General features: G+C 32.7%; 3 protein-coding genes across 3 annotated transcripts; all 3 read left to right on the forward strand.

Moving 5' to 3' along the window:
- Positions 1–337: 337 nt before the first annotated feature.
- Positions 338–868, forward strand: LOC123203774 (VQ motif-containing protein 8, chloroplastic-like). Its single transcript, XM_044620262.1, has one exon. It carries the CDS (start codon positions 369–371, stop codon positions 726–728), a length of 360 nt encoding a protein of 119 aa, XP_044476197.1. The 5' UTR covers positions 338–368; the 3' UTR covers positions 729–868.
- Positions 869–6574: 5706 nt separating this feature from the next.
- On the forward strand, positions 6575–10156 carry LOC123228985 (calcium-dependent protein kinase 20-like). Its single transcript, XM_044654528.1, has 7 exons — positions 6575–7691; positions 8599–8742; positions 8834–8986; positions 9081–9196; positions 9273–9440; positions 9536–9760; positions 9863–10156. The coding sequence occupies exons 1-7, from the start codon at positions 6884–6886 to the stop codon at positions 9941–9943; spliced, it is 1695 nt and encodes a 564-aa protein (XP_044510463.1). The 5' UTR covers positions 6575–6883; the 3' UTR covers positions 9944–10156.
- Positions 10157–11492: 1336 nt separating this feature from the next.
- On the forward strand, positions 11493–13432 carry LOC123228994. The gene is made up of 2 exons (XM_044654537.1): positions 11493–11647; positions 12504–13432. Exon 2 carries the CDS (start codon positions 12515–12517, stop codon positions 13256–13258), a length of 744 nt encoding a protein of 247 aa, XP_044510472.1. The 5' UTR covers positions 11493–11647; positions 12504–12514; the 3' UTR covers positions 13259–13432.
- The last annotated feature ends 370 nt before the right edge of the window (positions 13433–13802 follow it).

Below are 13802 nucleotides of genomic sequence, written 5' to 3' on the forward strand. Positions count from 1 at the left end.
TTTCAAAGACTGAAGTCAAGAGCAAAAAATTTAATGCAGTTTTTTTTGTAAGAAGAAAGAAGAAAAAGACACGTCTAGATGTAGTATTCTGTTTGACTTGACAGATTGACTTCGTCTCATATGGCTTTTGATTAATATTTCAATGAAAAATGGAAACTTGAATAGTCTCTTGACGAGGTGCAAACCGGCGAGCCTAATCCATGCAAAACAAATAAATATTTTTTTCACAAAATGCCAAGACCAGTTCAACCCTAGACCAAGTTCACTCATTTCTACGTCTCTTCTTTATCATGTTTATATAAACCCTTCTGGGGCTCTTCACTTTCCTTCCAAGAATCTCAAATTTCCCCAGAAAATAAATCTTGTCGATGAATATATCTTCAAGTTCAAAGCTTCAAGGTCCGCGGCCGGCGGCTCTTAAGGTGAACAAAAGCTCTTCAAAGATTATGAAGAAGAATAATAATGGAAATATTCAAAGAGTAAAATCTCCTGTTGTGATTTATATGGTGTCTCCCAAGATTATTCATGTAAGACCTGAAGAATTCATGGGGTTGGTGCAACGGCTTACCGGGAAACAAGCGACGGCGAATCCGAATTCGGAATCTTCATGTGCTACGATAATGGAAAGTGATAATAAGTGTGCTAATGGTGGAATGAACTACGAAGATCAAGTTGCTGCATATCCTAGTCTATGTGTCGACATTCTTGCCAATTGGAATGACTTCTAGTTAGTATTACTTATAAGTTTGATATGTTTATGAATGATTCCAAGTTTGAACTTTTGATTATTTGAATTTGATGTAGCTTTGCTTATGAGCTAATGGTTATGTTAGCAAATGAATGTACTTACTCAAGAATGATATATTATGCATGCAGACTTTTTTTTCTTTGTTTTATTTAAATTTGTTTTGAAATGACAAGTTTGCTGTAACGATATGAACAAGAGTCATCACAATATTTACTTGAGTTTATTTAAATCAAACCTTCTTCTTCATTTTAAATGGATCTAAATATTTGCAATTTAACAACACTGATTTTTATTACCTTGGTAAGGTTCTTTTTCACTATGTTTGCAACTTAGTTTTGCCATCCTTGTTCTTTGTCTGTTTCTTTTGTTTTTCTTGCATATTTGTTTGATTGATCAAATCGTGGGATACGATTTTAGACTGGTGATTGAATGGATTTTAAGACAAAGAATTGAAGGGATTGCAACCTAATAGTTCAAGAGGAGCTTCAAGTATTTTGAGTGGGATGTTTGGAAACCAAGTGGGATGCTTGTTTTATTTTAGATCTGAAAATAAGATATTATCTTAGAAGAAGCAAAAATTAGTTGAAGGGATTTCAACCTTACAGATCAAGGGAAGCTTCAAGCATTTTGAGTGTTTGGAAACCAAGTGGGATGTTTGCTGTATTTTAGTTCTAAACATAAGATATTGACTTAGGAGAAGCAAAACTTAGTTGAATGAACAAAGAGTGTTTACTTTTGATTAATTTTAGCTTGTAATTGACAGTGGATTTATTATTAAATGATTTGATTTTGCTAGACTAGGTCCCATGGATGCAAGCAACGTTGAATATAGTCAAACCTTGTAAAAATAGTTTTGCCCCCTTTTAGTTTTTGCATATCAATTGTTTTGCCCCAACATCACTCATTAATGTGAAACTTCATGTGGTATCAAAGTAGGTTTTGAATTTGCCCATATTTAGTAGATCCTCTAAAGTTCGGTTTTTGGATTTTTATGTTAATTTGTTGTTGTTATTTCCTTTCTCTTGCATCTGTTGAACTTGTTTCTTCCTTTGAATAGAATTGTTTCAAGAATATGGTTTAACCTCTTGACTACCCATGTTAGATGGAACCATATATCTATATTGGAAGGCAAGACCGAGAACATTTTTAAAATTTATTAATGAAAAATTCTAGATATCTATTGTAAATGGTTGGGTTATGTACGTCCTATCTTTATTGAAGAAGAAGCTACTATACTGAAACTTGTTGAACAATAAACTACTATTATACTTGAACTTTCCAATTGAAATTCTAAGCCTATTTGTGCCAATTTTATGTTGTTTTCATTAAGCAAATGAAAGTTATAGCTAAGTACTGTGAAGTAATTAAAGATGCCTGGGACAAATTGGAAAGAAAAAAGCACCAAGATTATTAAAAAGGCTAGACTTAAGAGAATAGTCACATATTTTGGAAATATGACTATACTTGAGGATGAATCTATTTTTCATTTTCGTGCTAAGATCTATGACATTTCTAATGAGTCATAAGCTTTAGGTAAATTTTACTCTAATGCTAAACTTGCTAGAAAGATGTTATGTTACTTACCAAAAAGATTTCCACCAAGGTCACCTCATTGAGGATTGTAAGGATGTTGAGAAGCTTGATCTAGATGTGTTAATTGAATCTCTACGAACTTATGAAATAAACCCGAAAAGGTGGGATAAAAAAGAAAAACAAGTATTGATCTAGTTCTTAAACACTCTTTTTTCATTCGAGTTTGTTTCAAAATATTGAGTTAGATAGCTTAAATGGGGATAAGATAGCTATGTTGACTAGAAATTATGATAAGTTCCTTAAGAACACAAGAAAAAAATCTAACGCGGACTAAAGTTGAATCTAATATTTCTTGTGAGTCTAATGATAATGATTTACATAAGTAACAAAAAAATAGATAACCAGATGCATGAGCAGTGGGTGAAAGTGATTAAAAAGGTGAAATCTCTAGAGGTTACAAACTCAAAACTAGAAGAAGAAAAAATGAATTAGCTAAGAAAGTTGGTTTACTATCTAGAGAATTGATTAACAAATATTTGCTAATTGATTCCACTATTACTGAGTTTAACAAAGCTAAGGCTATTGTAACGCTAGCATGCTTGTATGTTTGAGATTATTTTGGTTAATTACTATGATTTTAAATTATATTAAGTATAAAAAAGGGGGAGATGAATATTTCTTTAGCTTGGACGAATGCTCATTCTAAAGTAGTATATTATTTTGAATAATAAACAATTATTGATGGGTTTAAGCAATAATTTGAAAACCGAACCGGATCGGTTAGTTTAATTGGTTAAACCAGAAATCAAGTATGATCCAGTTAATATAAAAAATCGGTTTTGATATTGATTTAATCAAATCTGATAAAAAATCGAGTTTGATCGAATGAACCAATAAAAAATTGAATTTGATTAGGTTTGATTTTCAATTTTTTTAAATTTTAATTATTTTTAAATAATTTGATTTTTTTAAATTTTTTTATTTTTTGATTAAACTGATTAAATCGATTAAATTATAAATTATTGAAATAATCAATTCAACCGTTGGTCCGATTTTAAAATCATTGGTTTTAAGATAAACTGCCTTGATAAAACACCTATTCCAACGGGAGGAAAGCCCATCCCATAACGGGGTTATAACATATTTGAACTTTTTAACGCGTGCATGTTGCTCTTACAAGTCTACTATACCAGTCTTCTGTCAGCTGCCATGGCCTCATATTTTTCTATAAACTTCGACTGAGTGGACAGGCATGTTTACTAATTTTGAAACATGTCCCGCCACTTGTTCTTACGGCCAAAAGGAAAACGTAGATGTGTGCGACTATTTGGGAAAAAAAAAAACATAATTACGATTAGGCCATAGAAAATTAAACAATAAAAAATAATATTATTATTGAAAAAGTTCATATTTCACAAGAATATTTCACCTATTGTAAAATCATATTTATAATGTTTTCCTATATAAATTTCGTAAGTATTGTTATTGATGATATACAAATATTCTAAGCCAATACATTGAAGGACTGTGATGTTAATTGTCACAATAAAGTATCGAAAATTAGTAAAATCTTCAAATGTCTGTCTATGGTATCCAGTTTTTCAGATGAGACAATTGCTTTCATTTTCACATTGAAAATTATCCTCATGGCATCTTGAAAATTTGATAGCCGATATGTGTTGGCAACTTTCGAATATAGACCTTTCATAAGGCTTTGTCCTTTTGTACTTGACACACACATTGCCTTCAAATGCTAACAAGAACAGTCATGGTTGGCATTTGGAAAAATGTTAGGGATGACAACTATAATGGCAAGGTGTTGATACGAAATAATTGACAACTCAAGCATGTCACCAATGCAGTCACATGTTTTTCTCATAAACAAAGTCCATAACTTTGCTTCTTCATTTTCTCTATAACGCCAAATGTCAAGAGTTATGTTTGATTATTATCATCTTTTCTAACTGCGATAAATGGTGTCCCTTGGTACCTCCTGTTAGAGTAGATTCTCCAAAGCCAAACTTTTAATTAATGTATTAGCATTGATTTGTAATTGTATCATGTTTATATCAATATAATGAGATTGCTTCATCTTTTTATTTACTTCATGTGATTAGATTAGTGTTCTTAGGATGGTAAAACTGTGACAAAAAAAATTAATATATGTTAGTAATCGTGAAACCAAATGTACAAATGACGATTATTCTAAAAATGTATATAGTTTTGATATTACTTTGACTTAAGGTGTATATAATATAGTTAGAATTATCATATCTAGTGTTAAATGTCACTACCAAAAGGTAGTGACAAATCTTACGTATTAAAATTGTTTGTTGATAACCTCGTACAATGCATGAGTGCATGTTGAATAGACATATTTACCAAATTTTGTGTACAAGAGTAGATATTTCTATTAGATCTACTGATGAATGTTAACAACCATGTAAATTTATGGTTACAGTGGGATTAAGTTATTCAATTGTCGCTACAGAAGTCAACAAATACAAATTGAGGGTAATCAAAGGTAGATACTGATTTTGTGTCTTAGTCTTGAAGAGATATCAATTGATAAAAAAATTAAATCATATGATAGTCATATTGTTGACAAGTTCTTGTCTACCATTGATACTTCATCATTTAAGTGGTCATAATGTCCTGTTAAAGATCAATTTTAATCTATGTATAGATATTTTGCTAGAGTATAAAATACTGAATTAAAAAAACAGGAATTCTAGGAATACTTGATACAATATGCAATTTGAATTCGTAATGTTGCTAAATTACCTATATTGAAATGGCAAGTCTTCCTCTAATGAAACCTATCTGACTAACAACTTTCAATGATAAAATTGTACTGTTATGGTTTTAGAGATAGGACCTAGTTAATGTATAGTAGACTATTGAAATATCCTATCAAATGTCTAATAAATCTTTAGACCTATATTAGACTATCTACTTATATTATCATAATTTTTAAATGTATTGAATTTATCTTTATTAATAACTTAAATCAATTTGAAAACTGATATTGGATTATTTAATTACTTAGTTTCATTAAAACCAAAATTATAATAATTTTAGCTTACATCAAGAAAATTTTTAACACCATCATCTTTCATTCTTCACCACCAACCGTTGGTTATCCTCTTTCTATTTTCTTTACCTTTATTAGCAACACTATTGTCGACCATTTACTTTTTTCTCTCATCATCTTTTCCATCAACCACCAACTATCCTTCTTATCTGATCATCTTTACCATCGACATCATTGATTATCTTTCTCCTTCGTCATCTTTACCATTAGTCTTTCATTTTTCAATTTCCTAAGAAAAATTTCCAATAATTATAAAATTACCTTTACTTGAATTAAAAAATAAATGAATGAAGGAAAGAAAAAGAAAAGATAAATTGATATTTATGGAAAAAAATGAGCCGGAGAAAGAAGAAGAAGAAAAAAGAGGAAGATATATAATAACATTTATTTGAAAAGAAATGAGTAGAAGAAGAGAAAAGAGACGATAATGAAAAATGAGTGAAAGAAGAAACGAAAAAATAAATAAGAATAAATGTTTAAATATTATGAATAAAAGAAAATTATATATTTTAAATATTTTTTAAATTGATGCTTTTTAATTTGTTTTATAAATAACATTTTTACCACTCAATATTAGAGTTCGACGGATGAGAGATTAAATATTCCAAACTTAAAGGGTGTGAGCATTGTTTCACCAAACCTTGGGTTGGAAAATTAGGTCTAAAAAATATGTACGGATATCCTCACTCTCACTCACGTATATATATACTAGTAATAAAATTATACGTATTTACTTTAAATACATAAACAAACACATAATTGATGTGTTATCATATGATTTAATTATTTTAAATTAATAATAAAATAATACTCAATTACATAATAAGATATATATATATATATATTTATGTACATAAAATAAATATATATAGTATTACTTATATACTAGATATGTTTTCATCAATATTATTAAAAATACTCAGATTCGTAAGTTGTAAACCTTATTTTAAATCCAATTTTAACCATATGCTTAATAATCATTAATCAATAATTTGACCAAGCTAAACTAACTACTACTTTTGGAGAAGGCGCAATCCGATATCCATCTATAATTGATCAATACATGTCTGCATGCACTAAATATTATTAAATTAATTAATCAACTTTACTAGTAACATAAACAACAGAATGTATAATTTAAATAATGATTGAAGTAAGTAATAAAAATGAATTATATACCGATAAACTCTCTCTTTCTTTGAACAACCTGACCATGGTGTCTCCTCCATCATTCTTGAATCTTCACCGTCATTTCAATTTGAACTCCATTAATTTTTTCTTCTTTTGATCTCCATTAAGCTTCATTTCATTCACCCTCTCTGTTCTCCACCATTATTTCCTTCTCCATAAAATCGTCCCTTTTCATCCTCCATTATTATGTTTCTTTCTTTTTCTGGTTTGGCTGGTTCTTGATCCATCAAATCGCTTGCATGCATCTCAATTTTAATCGTGATTATACTCTTATTTTTTGAATATTACGGATGGGATAATAAATTATTCATTTTTTGATGGGAAATACATGTGTAGGGCCAAATCTTGGTGGTAACGGATTCCTGCAATCTGTTACAGCGGCCGTTTGGCGGAACCCTCCACTGGAAGACCGCCAACCTCCACCGTCTAAAAACGAGACCAAAAACGAGCCGACAGATTCGAAGCACAATACTGATAATAATGCTGCCACAGCCACAACCGCATCGGCGCCTCCGCCGGTTAAAATCAACAATGACGCATCGAAACCACAATCTCAAGTTCCTGAGCAAAATGATAAGCCTCATATGAAGAGAGCTTCAAGCACAGCAATGCAAATGGATTCTGTGTTAGGGAGGAAAACGGGGAACTTAAAGGACATTTACAGCTTGGGGCGCAAGTTAGGTCAAGGGCAATTCGGAACAACATTCCTTTGTGTCGAGAAGGCAACAGGCAAAGAATTCGCGTGTAAAACAATCGCGAAGAGGAAGCTAACAACTGCGGAAGATGTTGAAGATGTGCGGAGGGAAATAAGAATCATGCATCACATGGCTGGTCATCCAAATGTGATACAGATCGTTGCGGCGTATGAAGACGCAGTGGCAGTGCACGTTGTGATGGAACTTTGTGCCGGCGGCGAGCTTTTTGATAGGATAATACAGAGGGGACATTACACAGAGAAGAAAGCAGCAGAGCTAACGAGGGTTATAGTTGGAGTTGTGCAGGCTTGTCATTCTTTAGGTGTTATGCATAGAGATTTGAAGCCTGAGAATTTCCTGTTCATTGGTCATGAAGAAGAATCGCCGCTGAAGACCATAGACTTTGGACTCTCTATGTTCTTTAGGCCAGGTCTGGATTTTCTTAAAGATTTTGCACTTTAATTTTCTTCAAGCAGATGTTATACCTTGTAGTTCTTCATCCAAATTCTGTTTTGGTGTGGTATTCTTCTTTATCGTTGCATCTGGGTTGAATTGTTGTTTTGGGCTTTTTAAACCCTTAAGATTAATGGTTGTATTTGCATAGTCCATGCTCAGGCTGAGGATGAAATTTTCCACTGTCTTGCGTCATTTGCTTTCCTTTCAAAAACAGGTTAATTTGATTCATTGTAGCCTCAGAAAATAGCATTCCCACACAGAAATTTGTTATATTTTCTTACCATTTAAATGAATCAGAATTACAGTTGCTTGGTTTGTTCATTAATTTTGTCTCTCTAAAACCATCTGACACATCTTTATAGAGTTAGATTTTATAAGAAATCTTATCTAAATTAGACTGTTCGAGTATGTAAAACTCTAAGTTTAAAACTAAGTCAATCAAAAATATAATTTTGATATGTCTTCGAGGGACCTGAACTCTAACTCTTATTTTTGACATCACACCTTTTTGTTAAATTGGACTTGTTGTTTATAGAGTTAGATTTTATGAGGAACCTTATCTAAATTGGATTGTCCGAGTATATAAACTTCGAGCCTAATACTAAATCAGTCAAAAGTATAATCTTGATATATCATTAGGACACTTAAACTCAAGTTCTCATTTTTGATAGCACAATATCACACCCTTGTGCTATTCAAAGTCATCCCTTGGGGGCAGATTTTCTCAGTGTTCCTATGTCACGTATTGCTGATATGTTTCTTGTAATGGACATTGGTGTATTTTGGCAGCTCATAGTCTCACCCTCCTTTGTTTAAACATTTACATTACTTTCCTCCTCTCTTTCCTGCATTCAGTCACAACTAATAATTCATTTGTTCAGGAGAAACTTTCAGCGATGTGGTTGGAAGCCCCTACTACGTCGCCCCTGAAGTGTTGCGAAAGCATTATGGTCCACAATGTGATGTGTGGAGCGCAGGGGTGATCATTTACATATTGCTATGTGGGGTGCCTCCATTTTGGGATGGTAAGCGCCCATAATCTGATAAAAATTAGACTTCTGCTGTTCTGTGTATGACTGTAGGCACATCTCAGTTATGTTTATCTTCTTGAATCAGAAACGGAGCAAGGAATATTCGAACAAGTTCTAAGAGGTGATATCGACTTTAGATCTGAACCATGGCCTACTATATCAGATGAAGCCAAAGATCTAGTTCGGAGAATGCTTGTGAGGGACCCCAAGAAACGTTTAACGGCTCATGAAGTTCTTAGTAAGTCTTTGTTTTGTTAAAGAACCATGAGAAAATAAATTCTCATAGCTTAAAGCATAGCAAAGAAATTTGGTGGTTTTTCATTCTTCTGCAGGCCATCCTTGGGTTCAGGTGCACGGCGTTGCTCCTGATAAACCTCTTGATTCTGCAGTTTTATCTCGCTTGAAACAATTTTCTGCCATGAACAAGCTCAAGAAAATTGCCATCAGAGTAAGCTCCCCTGATCATGGCAACGACTTGTTCTACATTGCATTCAATCTCTTAACAAAGACTTATATTTTTACAGGTAATCGCCGAAAGCCTATCAGAAGATGAAATTGCAGGGCTGAAAGAAATGTTCAAGATGATAGACACAGATAACAGTGGACAAATCACTCTTGAGGAACTCAAAAAGGGTTTGGAAAGAGTAGGAGCAAATCTCAAGGACGCCGATATCATTAATCTAATGGAAGCAGTAAGTTATAAATTCGAGCAATCTCACAAACCAGAACGCTTGAATTTGATCAAATTTGATTTACTTTAATCTCAACATTCTTCTGAATAATGCAGGCTGATATAGACAACAGTGGCACCATGGATTATAAAGAGTTCACAGCTGCCATGCTTCATCTAAACAAAATCCAGAGGGAAGATCATTTATTCGCAGCATTTTCGTATTTTGACAAAGATGGAAGCGGCTACATAACTCTAGATGAACTGCAACAGGCCTGTCAACAATTTGGCATAGATAGCACACATTTAGAAGAGATTATAAGCGAAGTCGACCAAGATAATGTACTCAAATTCCTACCAGTTTTCCTTATCAGAAGCCTGTCAAAATGGATCTTCAAACCATCTTTATAACAACTTTTTCTTGTTTTTTTTTCTTTCCTGCAGGACGGGCGCATCGATTACAGCGAGTTTACTGCTATGATGCAAGACACTGGTTTAGACAAGATGATGAAAAAGAAAACCTGATAATATTTCATTCAAGAAAAGGGTTCATAGATTGAAGATTCCTGATCCTGGAAGGCCAAAAAGTCCCCACAAATTTGGTAGGTACTATGTATTTTTTCAGAAACAAAATTCGATCTTGAAAACTTACAGATTTTCAAGTGCATATTGTTGTAAAGATCATCAGCCAGCAGGCTATAATTTTTGCTTTCCATTTCTTCTGCATTTAACCTATAAGTTTTTTCCTGTTGGGTATCCTAAATAAGATTAGGTCCTTTTTAACCGAAAAAGCAAATGGGAAACATAATTTTGTTTGTTGTTTAACAATACAAAGAGTTTATGCTCTACAGGTTTGAATTATAGCTGCACTCATTTTAGCAGACATGGATATCCTACCATTATTATTATTATTTTAAAAGTAACTTGACAAGAAGAAACATGATTATCTCCACAAAAACAAGATCGGGGATAAAATAAGAACAATGATAGATGATTTTGAGATTTCTCTTTATATACAATTTTATGATATATAGATGATTATATGTAATTTTTCGCTAGTTTTTTTTCTCTGTATGTCAGCTTCTTGACCCTATATCAAAATTCTCTGATATTGTTCAACGATTCATGTATAATATGTTTGAAATTGCTGAATTGAAGTTTGGGTTTATATTTCTTTAAAAAAATTTGTTATATTAAAAATATAATTATTTAAGGAATAACTATGGGTACTCTACATCGATTTTATCGTGATATGGTATTCCTCAAATTGTAATTTTGTCCTGAGCTTCTATTGTCGAAACTGAGATTGCAAAAATTGTTGCACTCCATAAATCCTTTAGTACTGTCATCTTTTCGATAATCCATTTCTTTTTATACCTAATCATAAATATGTTTCAAAATGATTAAAATATCATAATAATTTAATAAAAACCCTAATAAAACTTTGTACATCATCATTTATCATAGAATATAATAATTTTTTTAGCAAATCTTGTGTGTTCGGTTGATTTTAATGAAAATGTTAATATCAACAGTAGCTACTATCAGTTTTAAAAAAATTAAAATTTTTAGTTCTTATACTTATCCTATGTTTATCCTATCGATCCGTTTATCCTGTCTACTCATTTAACCCATTCTCATCCCTCATACTTGTGTATTTTGCCTACCTACTAACCCACTCCTACCACCTACCCTACGTAATTTTTATAGGAATATACAGTTTTGATTTTCCAACGATTCAATCACAAAAATATAAATGCAACTTTAATGAAAATATATTTTTCTCGTGAAATTACCAGTTCTTTAACTAAATCAAGAAATAACAAATTAACAAAGAAAATCATGACATAAAATATATTTAATTATATGGGGATTTCAAATATTTTAGCAAAAACAAGAGTAAAAACATTTTGATCCACACTCATTTGGTATGAATTTTATCCGATTTTTGAAAGACAAGACAGATGAATACCGTTTTGAGAGGTTTCGGGCTAAGCTTTGACATTAGGATAAAACATGGATTAAGTTGAAATCTTACCTAAAATTGTATGATAATTGAAAAAAAACTAAAATAATTAATTTCCCTCAAATAAATCGGACCCGGCTCTGCAAAATTCGTTTCCCCCTCGAATCAATCAAAAACCCAAATCAAGACTCGTTCTCACACAGTTGATTTTCTGTTCTTTCCAAAAAAGGGTTCATATTTCTCTGCTTCGATCTTTCCGTTAAGTAAGTTTTCAGCTTCGAATGTGTTATTTATGTTGAATTTCATTCTGGGTTCATTTATTTTACAAATTAAACGTTCAAATTTTGTTGGGTCTTTTCCTGTATTTGATATAAGTTTCTTCATTTGATAAATTGTAACGACTGTTGCCAGTACTTCCTGGTAAGAATTGGAAAGACCTTCTGAAAACTCTTTCTTTTTATTTTTTTTATTTGAGTTAGTTCTTTGAAATTGTGCAAGTAGAAGAAGTAGAGAGCTTAGGAGGGCAAAATGAAAAACAAATAAATAAAATTTTGTAATTAATTTGGCAGCATATCTGTGAGGTTCGAATCTTGTTGGACTTAGTTTCTATCTTCAAGACTCATCGATTTCGCACGGTGAAATGGTATGAAGGGATAAAAGATAGTTATAAATTTCTCTTAATTGAGTTGAAGGATTCTTGTAGTGTTTTTAGAACTTGTAGTTGCAGTAGTGTTTGTATTTGTTGTTGCATTTGATTACACTCTGAAATTAGTCCTTGATTTCTTTTTATGACCTCCAAGACAGATTTGTTGGTATTCCATTGGAAGCATTTAACCTTAACGCTGCCAGGCTTCCTTTTTTTGTTTGAAAGTTGATTGATTTTCAGATGAAGAGAAAAAAATCTTAATCAATTATCGGCCACCAAGAAGATGTGGTGACTTATGTAGAGTGTAGTTGACTTATATGTGGTTATAAAAAAATTGGCATTGCTCTATTAGCTGAAGAGCCATGTGTTCATTTTAGGTGATAAATTCTAGTTTTTTTCAGACTTGGTTGGTGATCCTCTTGACATTTCGGTTAAAATATTATGTGTTTTAAACCTATTGATGTAACAAACAGGTCTGCGACTAATGGTCAAGTCAAGGCAAAGACATGTAACGGCAGAAGATGAAAGCAACTCAAATGCTGAGTTGCATTTGAATGAAGATGAAGATTGGGTTATAGTTAAAAAGCAAAAGGTCACCATTCTGGTTCCAAGCCTTCCTACAGCTAATAAGTCCACTACGCCAAGTTTGGGACCAAGTCAACTGCAAGCTTCGCCTAGAAAAGCATTTAACAAACAATCGCAATATTCAACTGAGGCATGTTCTGAGAAACTTATAGTTGATGAACCAGAGAAGACTGCATCATTGGTTCCAACAAAAGGTATCCAAATTGCCAGAAAAACGCCTTATCTGTACATTCCAGCCATAGCCAAACCTCCATTGATAGATTCTAGAATGGATCCAGAAAATCTAGTTCACACTCGTGGTTCAGTGTCATGTTATACACTTGGTGTAACAGGCATGTCAAAAACTATTAAGCGCCCAAGAAACTTTCATGGCATCAGTGGTTCAATTGATAGGAGTATGTTGCTAAATCAAAGGATGCGGGCATTAAATCTTGAGAGGAAACTACAAAAAGCTGGTGGTTTGAGTAGGTGGTTAGCATCACTAGGACTGGGACAGTTTGTTAGGCTTTTCCAGGGGAAGACTCTCAATAAATTTCAGTTGGTGAATCTAACTATGAAGAAGCTCAAGGATATGGGTGCGGATGCTGTTGGTCCTCGGAGAAAGCTTATGCATGCTATAGAGTATGTCTGCCAGCCATATTGATTTGAGGCCTAGTAGATATTCCAAGGATCTAGTGCTTATCTATTTATCAGTATAAAAGAGTAGAAACTTGTTTGCCTGTAGACCACACTTGTTTCATCTTTTTGTGTTTTGTTATTCCTCAATTAGCTTTGCAGTGCCACATTCCAGGTTTATATTTGCTGACTGATTATTTGATTCCATCGTGCCATAAATTGTCAAATTGGGAACTGATGCTTTGGTTTCTTCATGGAAATTGCAAATTACATGGAAATCTCACTGTAATTCCTTAATGGGATTCCTAAGATAATTTCAAGGATAAAATTACTTCTAATCAGTTCCAACATTTCAAAGCCAGCACTGGATGCATGTGACAAAAAGAGCCGACACCAATCTAAGCCAATATTCTAAGAAGAATCTTCCACCTTGAACATGAAGTTGCAGAGGGAACTCTGACATGCTACTATGAAGAACCACGTAGCAGAGCCCTATGAACTCAAGATCACTAGATAGAAGTGTGATCCGTAAGAAGTCTCCATACATACTTAAAAACCGCCACCCTATTTCA

The sequence above is a fragment of the Mangifera indica genome, chromosome 1, assembly GCF_011075055.1.
Source record: "Mangifera indica cultivar Alphonso chromosome 1, CATAS_Mindica_2.1, whole genome shotgun sequence".
NCBI classification, from domain to species: domain Eukaryota; kingdom Viridiplantae; phylum Streptophyta; class Magnoliopsida; order Sapindales; family Anacardiaceae; genus Mangifera; species Mangifera indica.

What these genes read in the sequence shown, in the direction of transcription:
- LOC123228985 (XM_044654528.1), top strand. Translation starts at nt 6,884, where the DNA reads ATGGGAAATACATGTGTAGGGCCAAATCTTGGTGGTAACGGATTCCTG. An exon ending in CTCTATGTTCTTTAGGCCAG is followed by an intron (nt 7,692 to 8,598) that starts GTCTGGATTTTC and finishes TCATTTGTTCAG; the next exon opens with GAGAAACTTTCAGCGATGTG. An exon ending in TCAAGAAAATTGCCATCAGA is followed by an intron (nt 9,197 to 9,272) that starts GTAAGCTCCCCT and finishes ATATTTTTACAG; the next exon opens with GTAATCGCCGAAAGCCTATC.
- LOC123203774 (XM_044620262.1), top strand. Translation starts at nt 369, where the DNA reads ATGAATATATCTTCAAGTTCAAAGCTTCAAGGTCCGCGGCCGGCGGCT.
- LOC123228994 (XM_044654537.1), top strand. Translation starts at nt 12,515, where the DNA reads ATGGTCAAGTCAAGGCAAAGACATGTAACGGCAGAAGATGAAAGCAAC.